Genomic DNA, 10,608 nt, shown 5'->3' with positions numbered 1-10,608 from the left:
ATATATATATATATATATATGTATCCTTGTCATTGGAACCTCATTTCGCATGTACGTGCATGGGTAGTGGCGTCAGGAAATCCGGCCACAGATCGAAGCGACGGCCAAAGCTGACGAGGAAAGCAGAAACCCCGAAACTCCCAAACCCCAAAACCCCTGACGCCGCCGCCGTTTCGAAATAGGAATAATAAATGGAGATTTTGACCAATGATATTTGTTCATTCCAAACTATTTGAACCAATCACATGGCGGCAACAAAACCACTTTTTGTTCCTCTGGACCGCACTCCGACATCTCGCCCCATATCATGGCACATCAAGGTACTCGTTGGAGTTGGCTCGATGCAGTCTCGTCTCTCATTGACATGGAGTAGTCCCCTTCCACAACCCCAACGCGCCATACCAGCCGCACCCCCAACAACGTCAACGTCCAGCATTCTCGCAGCAACCGCAGCAACAAGCGGCCGCCGATGGCTTCTACTCTTCTGGTCCGCCAGTGGGAGGAGCTCCTGCGTACGGTGATCAGCCGGTATTGCTCATATTGCATCATACATTCATGTTCTCGACGACTGAGTGGACGACCATACAGGCATATCACCAAAGCGGCCAACCGCTTGCACCGGTGCAGCCGCAACCGCAGTATGGTGGAGCATCTCCTTCCCATCCTACCTACCCCGACGGCATGATGGGTGCAAGCAATCACCCATCAAGCAACAACAGCATGGGTGGTTTCTTTGGCGAGATGGGCCAAGCCGTGAACCCCGAGCTCATGAAGTACACGAGTCCACCCCACCCAGTTTGCTCATCACGTGCCTTGTAGCAATCCGATGGCAGCGTACGCAATGAATCACGGCGCCAAGATGATGGAAGACCAAGTCAAGTCGTTCATGCCTGGTACACTCTCTTCCCTTCATCATTGCCGTCACCACATCGTTTTTTCCCCTTGTAGGCGCGGCGGCTGGGGCGTTGAACATGTTTGGATCGGTCAAGTATTACTTTACAGTCAACAACACGTATGTCGTGCACCGGCTCAAGGTACACTTCGACCTTCGTCAAGACACTTGTGTGTGAGAATAGATGTGTAGATGCTGTTGTGTCCATTCATCCACAAAGATTGGCGGCGCATCGTGCAAAACGAAGGCAACAACACCGGCGTCGACGTACGTCCATTCATTTCAGAGTGATGGTTATTAAAAGAATGTGTGTAGGTCGTGTACGCGCCGCCGTCGATGGACAAGAACGCGCCGGATTTGTACATCCCGTTGATGAGTTTTGTCACGTACATTTTGATTGTGGGGTACATCAAGGGCGCGTCTGGACGGTAACATAATACTCGATAGATATTTGCTCGTGTTATGTAGAGTTTATATATATATATATGGAACTTTGATAGGTTCAACCCGGATGTGATTACCGAAGTGTCGACGTACTGCTGCTTGATGCAACTGGTGGAAATCTGCCTCATGAAGCTTGGGTTGTATCTGCTCAACAGCCAAATTAACTGGTTGGACTTGGTGTCGTTCACGGGCTACAAATACGTGGCACTTGTGATCAACACGGTGGTGCACTTGATCTTGGGCTACATTCCGTACTACGTGGTGTTGGCGTACACTGGCATTGCCACATCCTTCTTCACGGTAAAAGCTAATATGTTGTGTATGAGGTGTAGTACTGACTCATATGGATATAGTTGAATGGGCTCAAGGGCACGGTGCCAGAACCCAACCACGACCAGCGCCGCTTTCGAAACTACATGCTGCTGGCGTACGTCTCTCGCTTTGATTTTTGGTTGTTCGGAGGGGATGTTGATATTATTGTGTATTCGCTCGGACATAGGATGGCGGTGTTGCAATTGCTGCTCATTTGGTGGAACTCGTACAGCAGCGAGATCCAATAAATAGTTGACCGTCGTATATATATATATATATATATATAATATATATATATATATACATGACCTTTTCCACGACGATATACATAGCTGGCAATAATTCGCATTTCGCTGGGATGCCACATAAACGACACGGTGATCTTCGAAATGGGCAAAGCTAGATATATTCTAAACACTGTATACTATAGTGAATGCAAGCTTAGAATTTGAAGGAATGCATGTTGAGTTCACACACACTCCGCACTCACATACACTCTCAATACCACTCTCCTAATACAGGTTCGACAAAACTACGGATTTGCCATTTTCATATCCAACGCGGCATGTCAACTCCTGCGCCTTCCGTGTGCCCCGACTGCCAAAAGCACCTGGGTGCTTGGTTCAATCGTGGCACCGCCTGCGCACTCTGCTCCCGCGTGTGCTGCGCGACATGTCTCGATTTTGCCCTGTACACGGACCCGACTACGATCTCGTCCATGTGCAAGGCATGCTTTACTTCGAAATGGGCGCTGGACATGACCCAACACGTCGAGGTGTTTGGTCCGTCCATCCAAGAGAGCGCCGGACCCGCGGTGGTGCTTGTGCACGGGGGCGGCGGGTGTCGCAGCATGTTCATTCCGCACGCGAAGTCACTCGCGGCGGTCAACGTGCGCTGCGTGTTGGTGGACTTGCCTGGCCACGGCAGTCGCATGGACGAGCTGCTGACGCTGGATTCTGCCATCGCGGTGATCTTGGAAGGCGCGGCGCTAGCCGGCACGTGGCGGGGTGACGTCGCGCCAGTGTATGTCGGTGGATCCCTCGGTGGCTACATTGGCATGGAGTTATTGGGGCAGCACCCAACAATGTTCTCCAAGGCCGTGATCCTCATGTGCGGTCAAAACGTCGGCGTGAACCGTGGGTGGGCGGCTGGGCTGGGGCTGATTGTGCTGGATTGGGTGTCTTCGACTTTCAGCGCGGCCACACTGCTCAAACTCATGCACGACCAAGTGCAAGCCAACGGCCACTTGGATCGTGACATGATTGAGAACGACATCAAGAAATGCGGGTTCTTCTTTCACCAGTCCAAGGCCCAGATTGCCATTCTCAAAGCCACGAATCCAGCGGAAGCCCTCAAGAAGTACCGTGGTCCAGTGCTGTTTATCAACGGCTCCAAGGATCACCGCGACTCGGACGCAGTCTGGCTCGCCGCTGCCTCCGCCCCCGCCTCAAAGTTGATCGTGTACGACGGCGCCGATCATTTCTTCTCCCACGACACGCGATATTTGCCCCAATTCCTCGACGAGCTCCATGCGTTTGTCCTCCCGACCCCCCCGCTTGATTAATCGAAACGGATTTCAATGGTTTACATGCTACGTTGGGGTGTCAGTGGTCGAGGTGCTTAGTGTGACAAAGTATGAAGGGTCGCCTGCTGTGTAAATGGTAGGTTATACATACTGTATTCACCCAAATTTGCACATTTTGGGGGATCATGCTTCACATGTAACGGCGAAATGGACTAGTTTTGCTATGATCGCGTGGTAGTCAGAACACCACGAATGTCAGCAGCTCAGCAGTATTGTACCGGTCATAAACTTGCTTAAATATATAGTCTTAGCACTGATCTTCGCAGCATCCGTTGTCGTCGTTTGACTGGGGCCCCCCCATATCCACTAGCGCCTTGGTTGCCTCGTACACGTCCCCTCGCTCGCCAGTCGATTCAGGTTGCTTGTCATCACCTCTAGTTGGCTGGTCCGCCTCTAGCGCCGCCAGCAGCGCCTTGGCTGTGACAGTGGACACGACCAAGGGCAAATTGCCCTTCGCTTGACAAGACTGCGATCGAGTGGTGAGCCAGCCATACACCGTGTGCGTGTTCCCCGTGACATCCACAGGACACTTGCGCGTCGTGATGTCGGCCAACGCCAACGGCGCGGAGGACGGAGGAAGCGGCAAGTTGTCGGCACGACACAAGTCGTTGACTGTCATGGACGGTACCACCATGCGCTGGTTGGCTACGATGAAGGCCCGAATGTCTCGCTCGGCGTCCACGGCTTCCATGACGGTTGCCAGCATCTGCCAATCGTACTACACATGTAGATATACCAGGGATGTTCAAAGCAAATACCTTCACGACGACCACAAGGGGCAGTGAAACTAGTAAACGAGTGTATTACCTGCGAGTTGGCGAGGGCAGACGATTCAAAGATGACATGTTTGCGCAGACTTGCCGTGAGATTCGAAATGCTGTATTCGGCCATATGCTACATAGCAACCATGATTAAGTAGTACTCAATGAACGTCCAAGTACTCAATGGATCCAACGTACTTGGTAATCGTTTAAGATGGACTGGATGGACCGGAATAGTGCAACCCGTGCGTCTTCAAACCCATTCCACGCCACGCGGCACTCGTGGCGCGACGTTTCGGCCGTCTAGAACGATGGTCAGTGATCAACATCATCCAAATAGGTAGGTGTACCTCGATGGCTTTCACGGATGTGATGAGCAAGTTGTCTTTCTTTTGCTGACCACTGGGCAATAGCCAGCTCACGAGCTTGGTACCGTCTAGCGTAGACCGACTCATCGAGGTGCTCCGAGGCCGAGATGTGTTGCCGGTACCATCCGACACGGTAATGTGGGGGGAAGAAGGAGGGGGTGGTTTAGCAGGAGTGCCGATCGTAGTGATCAATTCGGGTGAGTGCTGGGGACTGCTAACGGCATCACTTGTAGCTGCTGGGTCCAGAGAATGGGTAGGTGGCGGAGTGGTTCGCTTGTCAGGATGGTGCTTTTCATGTGGGCGGAGGTGCACTGGCGAGGCCAGGTATTGGTTGTGGATGATTTCCCGGGCGATGCCGACGTCCATGGCCTGGGCATATGTAGTCGACGCGTCTTTGAAGTGTTTGTCGAACTTGATATGTTGTTTGCGGTAGTGTTCTTCGAAGGCCTTCGTTTGCTTGCGCACCCGCGTCGTGCACACCGTCAACTTGGATTCCTTCTTGACCAAGTACTTGTACAACGTATGCATGGGCTGATACACGTCTTCGTCCAGATTCGCCGCCAGGGCTTTGTGCTGCACGCTTGTGTTTGTGTACTGCGCCCTCAAGCCCCGCAACGCTTCTTTGAGGGTGCTCGATCGCGAAGTTCTGTCGTTTCCGCCGTCGCCGTCATCGTCGTCTGCACCGCGCTTGCCATCTATTGCACCAAGTTCCGCGCCGACAGGGTCGTTGCTGTCATCCTCGTCGTCAATCTTGAACTGGTCGGCTAGACGCGCTAATTCCGTCGCGTAGTAGTGTTCGAGCTGCATGCGACCTTTCAACATGCTCAAGCATGCATTGTGTGTGGCAAGATCGGCGGTGCAATGCTTCCGCACAGCGTCTAGGTTGAAGAGGAGGTCCGTCGGGAAGCTCAGCCCCGGAATTGTCGTGCGCGCTACCTCCATGCCAGCAATTCGCACAACCGTCACAATTTGGTCAAGTCTGAAACGACACAACGGCAATTCTGTACCTTCGAACTTCGTCCAAGTACCAAACTTCGAATTGGTTTACAAAGGTATTGCTGTGTCGTATGAATTAATAAAGGTTTTCGGGTTTTGGCGCTGCAAGTTCGAATCATGTCCAAGCGGAAAAAGCCCGCTGCCAGTCCGACGGACGCGTTGCCAACAGCTAGCGCGGAGGCCTCTGCTCCTTGGATCCAACGCTTCCAGCTCTTGGATAGCTGCTACTGTTTCCTCGTGGGCAAGAAAGCCATCCCGTCGCTGAAGACCATCGTCAGTCTCGCGGCGCATTTGTCCGGCAACCCATCGAGTCTCGAGGTGTCCCATGTTCGGCAAATGGTCTCCATCGGGGTGGTGAAATTGGACATTCAAGCACGAGACAAGGTCATTGTGCAAGGTATGGTCGCCTCATGGATGATCCTTAGGAACACGTAGCTCACCACAAGAACCAATGCTCGTGAATACTGTAGACGACTTCAACCCGGCAGCTGTCGACCCACACGAGACCATCGAGTTGGTGCAGTTCCCTGACGCCCCGCACCCGAGTAAGCGAGCCAGCACAAAGCGGATGCTTCTATTTCAGCACGCCCTCCAGACGACCACCATTGACTTGGCCAACGTGCCCAAGTTCGAGCCACTCAAGCGGTTGAAATCGACCTCGTCGCAGCCTTCGGCGTCCTCTCCTATTCCGTACTTGAACACTCTCATGCAAGCCAGCTACTACGACGGACAGGTGGTGCACATTGAAACGATTCCGTCACGCGCTGCTCGGTTTGGAGACCGACAGCTCCAAGACCTGGGCGTGTGCGACACCGTGTGCCGCAGCGTCCTCTTCGAAAAGATCTATTCGCACCAATCAGAAGCCATCCAAGCGATCTTGGAAGGCCACCACGTGGTCATCTCCACGTCCACATCGAGCGGCAAATCCATGGTGTACAACGTGCCTGTCGCCCACGCCTTGTCAACTTCGAATTCCACGGCGTTCTACCTCTTTCCTACCAAGGTGTGTACATTATTTCAATCAGCATTTCTTGTGTCGTGTTGCAATATATATATATATATATATTTACGATATGTTTGATGTTTTTTAACGCCAAGTTGCATCAATTAGGCGCTAGCACAAGACCAAGTGCAGTCGTTTCGGACGTTCCTTACCCGCTGCGATGGTTTGGACGCGTCTCTTTGTGCTACTTATGTACGCGTTGACTATCCTGATATATATATATAATAAAAGGCAATGTGGTCGAAAAGACGCTTGCTTGTACTACTGCCCTATAGTACATACTACTAGTACTAGCTAGTAATTAATAACATAATGGGGTTTTTTACAACTAGGACGGAGATACACCGATGGCGGCGCGCGCCGGACTACGGAAGTCCGCGCGAGTCTTCTTTACAAACCCAGACATGCTGCATGTATCTATCCTGCCCCAGCATAAAGCATGGAGAACAGTGCTGTCCCGGCTCAAGTACGTACGAACTGCTGCCGTCATCATCGATTTCTCATTCTCAAGAGTAATTGAACCACATGGCGGCGCTGTAGGCTTGTCGTGATTGACGAAGCCCACATGTACCGAGGTATCTTTGGGTCCCACGTCGCAAATATCCTCCGGCGACTCTTTCGACTATGCTATGTCTACGGCAGCTCACCGCAAGTCGTGTGCTGTTCCGCGTCTATTCAAAACCCCCGCCAGCATTTTAGCTGGCTCGTGCCTCACCAGTCGTTGCAACCTGCTGCTAGGACTCCCGACGATGATCCTTCCCCCAACACCAACGCTAGTCCAGAGGTCACTGTGATTGAACAAGACAAGGACGGAAGCCCTTGCGGCACCAAACACTTTGTCGTGTGGCGCCCGACGCCACCCCCTGTGACATCGTTCGACCCGAACGAACCCCACAACCCCGACCTCACGGGCAGCACGATCTTCCAGAGCGCGCAGATCCTCGCCACGCTCGTCGCCGCCAAAGTGCCCACAATTGCGTTTTGCAGGGTATGTATGCAACATCACACTGCACTTTCAAGACCAAACTGCACTGGCCACTACTCGACACAACTCTTTATATATATATATATATATGTAGGGCCGCAAGCTGACCGAGTTGGTGGTCGAGTACACGCACAACATCCTGCGTCGTCAAAACCAAAGCCATTTGATTCCGCGGGTCAAGGGGTACCGCGGCGGGTACTCTGTCGAAAGCCGCCGGGCGATTGAAGCGCAGCTGTTTCGCCACGAGTTACTAGGCGTGGTTGCGACCAACGCGTTGGAATTGGGTATTGACATTGGGTCGTTGGAATGTACGCTGCATCTCGGGTACCCCCCGTCGATAGCGTCCATGTGGCAGCAGGCCGGGCGCGCCGGCCGCAGTGGCCACGTATGCGCTCGTTGCTAGTATGTTGTAGTAGTACTAGTTGACACTATCAAGTAGGACTCGATGGCGGTGATCGTATGCTTTGACTCGCCGTTGGACGCGTACAACACTGCATTGGGGTCGGCGATGTTTGCCAAACCGCCAGAACCAGTCGTGCTGGACCCGACCAACTTGTTCGTTGTCAAGCAGCATCTCCAGTGCGCATCGTTGGAGATGGACCTGCTGTCGCCTCGCAGCGGTACCCTCGATATTGACAGGTACATACAGTCTCGATATATATGGGAGATTGCAAGTGGAGGATAGATTCAGGACGACCCTTTATGGGATTCAAAGCCGAACGATGTCACATATTACTCCACAGTTCATGTCTTGTAGCTAGCTGGGTTGGGTTTTGGTACAAGTGTATGTTTTTATATAGTAGTTAGTATACTGTTATACACGCACCTTAATAAAAATTCTTGAATAAAATTAATATATAATAAAAATAAAATAATAATTTGTCAAATAATAATAAAAATATTTTCATGTATGATTATTATATATTTTTAAAAGTGAATCGCGTTTGAGTTTGGTTTTCTGTGGGATTCTCTAGAGTCATGTTTACCCGTCACGTGGACGAGATCGTGGTCGAGATGGCGAGTGCGGGGCAGTTGATGGCACTGGGTGATCAACGAGGGTTCCGAGTTCCTGCCAAGATATCGCTGCAGGATATGACCATTCGAGACATTTCGTCGGAAAACTATAGCGTACGAACGCTTCTGATATATATATATCATGTCCGAGATTGCCCTTTGAAATTCGGATATATATAGGTAGTGGACGTCTTGAACGACAACACCGTGATCGACACCATCCCCGGGAACCGCGTGTTTTTCCAAGTGTACCCCACCGCCGCCTATTTACACCAAGTCCGTGTCTACTATATATATATACATATATATAGTAGACAAATGTCAATCGAGATGAATATATATATATATATATAGTAGACAAATGTCAATCAAGATGAATATATATATATATATATATATTCATTTTGATGGACATTTTTCCTTATGATCGATCGATCATAGGGCCGAGAGTATTTGATCACAAGAGTCGACACAGCCGCCAAGATCGTCTTGGCCAAACAAAGCCCCAGTCGACTCAAGTACTACACATGCTGCCGAGACTTTACCGACATTGACATCTCCACGACGTTTCTCCCGTCGGTTGCGTACTCGTCGCATGTGCATTTGGGTATTGCGCATGCGACAACGTACGTCGTGGGGTGCTACTCGCTCGAGAAACGTACGCAGAAGATTTTGAACCGGACCGACTTTTCACTGCCGCCCATGGAAGCGGACGGTCATGCCGTGTGGATGGACATTCCGATTCATGTCGGAGGTCCTTCGAAGGGCTTGCGCGACCCCATCAGAGACGCGCTGCACGGTGTCAACCATTTGATACTGGCCGTGATCCCGCACTTTATGCTCGTGGACGGCAAAGATCTGGCCACGGAGCACGTGACCAAGCTCGAAACACGAGCGCGGTATGATCGATATATATATATATATATATATATATATTGTCCAATAAGCCAAAATTAGGACTTATGCACTGATTTGCCAAATCCATCGATCTTTTGTATGTAAAAAATGTCCACCAATGTGATGTCCATCACACGAATTTAACTCACACACTACTTAGCTGTTGATTGGTTGAACTGATGATTCCTGCAATCTGATTGGCTAATTCTTCTGTCCATTGTGTCGATACTTTCGGCACGTCACTCCAGGTTTAAATAAACACGACAATATATTGTCCTTTTACCCCAAATTTGGTTGACTTTTGGGCTAATTTTTCGCCAAATCTATCGATCGATTCTTTGTCCTGACGTTTGTATGCAAAGATCGTCCAGTATCACACTAATTGAAGACACATACTAATTCAGTGTTGAATTGGTCCAAGAGTGGATTTGATTGGCTACTTGATTCGTGATCTGGGTTTTGATTGGTCAATAGATTGTCTGCCGATTTGGTGCGCTCATTCGATGGAGCACCCCACTCTAATTTCGAATCGACAATACATATATATATATATATATAATATAATACATATACACTTGCATGGATGACGTTATCATGGGGGTAGCCCATCCCGCGTGATCGTGTACGAGACCTGTCAAGGCGGCGTAGGGATCGTCCAACGTGTGGCGACGCTGTTTCCCCAGGTAAGATATGACGTTGCTCCTTGGAATAAAAAATAATAATTAAATTTTATTTTTGAAAATTTGAAATGATAAAACAATTTAAAATTAAATTGCTACCTACTCCTTTGCCTTCGAACTGACGATATTTTTGGTTGATTGTCTTGGTAGATCGTCGCGTGTGCAAAGTCCATCGTCGACACGTGCGACTGTGTGGACGGCTGTCCTCGGTGCATCCACTCGCCCCATTGCTCTGAACTCAACTTGGCCGTGTCCAAGCCAGGCGCGATTGCCGTCTTGGCGTACATGGCTGGCCTCCTCTTGTGTCCTTGATAACAACAAACCCCATATCATTATATCATTTTTCTCTCTACCGTCGCTCTCGACGACTGCTTCGATCGGTGGTTCTCTGGTCGTCCCGGTGGTTCCTGCTGCCATGATGACCATCCGTTTTTCTCGACTGTTTGCGGTCACTTGACCGAGAGCGACGTCTCGAGTAGCGGGGTCGTCTGCGACAATGTCGTTTGTCGTCAGAATCATCGGAACTCGAACGCTGTCGACGTTTGCTGCGTGGGACTTGGTCGTGCGTTGCTGCTTGAACCTCGGGTTTTGCTTGTACTAGGGCACCAAAAGGGTAGTGTGGATTCGGAATACAAATGTCCAGAATCACGAATCTATCGACGCTATTGGCT

The 10,608-nt window shown here is 50.5% G+C and overlaps 4 protein-coding genes across 4 annotated transcripts; 3 read left to right on the top strand and 1 right to left on the bottom strand.

Moving 5' to 3' along the window:
- The first annotated feature begins 275 nt into the window (after window positions 1-275).
- Window positions 276-1,946, top strand: H257_18786 (hypothetical protein). The gene is made up of 10 exons (XM_009847909.1): window positions 276-320; window positions 374-528; window positions 589-773; window positions 820-893; window positions 949-1,034; window positions 1,085-1,159; window positions 1,208-1,320; window positions 1,393-1,636; window positions 1,690-1,763; window positions 1,836-1,946. Exons 1-10 carry the CDS (start codon window positions 308-310, stop codon window positions 1,894-1,896), a joined length of 1,080 nt encoding a protein of 359 aa, XP_009846211.1. The 5' UTR covers window positions 276-307; the 3' UTR covers window positions 1,897-1,946.
- Window positions 1,947-2,194: 248 nt separating this feature from the next.
- H257_18785 (hypothetical protein) lies at window positions 2,195-3,497 on the top strand. Its single transcript, XM_009847908.1, has 2 exons — window positions 2,195-3,309; window positions 3,390-3,497. Exon 1 carries the CDS (start codon window positions 2,214-2,216, stop codon window positions 3,210-3,212), a length of 999 nt encoding a protein of 332 aa, XP_009846210.1. The 5' UTR covers window positions 2,195-2,213; the 3' UTR covers window positions 3,213-3,309; window positions 3,390-3,497.
- Window positions 2,197-5,334, bottom strand: H257_18784 (hypothetical protein). The gene is made up of 4 exons (XM_009847907.1): window positions 4,345-5,334; window positions 4,193-4,297; window positions 4,041-4,127; window positions 2,197-3,951 (listed from the first exon to the last, which is right to left on the bottom strand). Exons 1-4 carry the CDS (start codon window positions 5,302-5,304, stop codon window positions 3,481-3,483), a joined length of 1,623 nt encoding a protein of 540 aa, XP_009846209.1. The 5' UTR covers window positions 5,305-5,334; the 3' UTR covers window positions 2,197-3,480.
- A 141-nt stretch (window positions 5,335-5,475) lies between these two features.
- H257_18783 (hypothetical protein) lies at window positions 5,476-10,277 on the top strand (the record flags this gene model as incomplete). Its single annotated transcript, XM_009847906.1, has 12 exons — window positions 5,476-5,755; window positions 5,829-6,361; window positions 6,470-6,553; window positions 6,694-6,827; window positions 6,902-7,349; window positions 7,441-7,731; window positions 7,786-7,985; window positions 8,321-8,474; window positions 8,541-8,636; window positions 8,802-9,259; window positions 9,862-9,940; window positions 10,088-10,277. The coding sequence occupies 12 exons, from the start codon at window positions 5,476-5,478 to the stop codon at window positions 10,247-10,249; spliced, it is 2,919 nt and encodes a 972-aa protein (XP_009846208.1). The 3' UTR covers window positions 10,250-10,277.
- Window positions 10,278-10,608: the final 331 nt, after the last annotated feature.

The sequence above is a fragment of the Aphanomyces astaci genome (assembly GCF_000520075.1).
Source record: "Aphanomyces astaci strain APO3 unplaced genomic scaffold supercont1.218, whole genome shotgun sequence".
Lineage (NCBI taxonomy): Eukaryota > Oomycota > Saprolegniomycetes > Saprolegniales > Verrucalvaceae > Aphanomyces > Aphanomyces astaci.
This window is presented reverse-complemented; position numbering and strand designations above follow the sequence as displayed.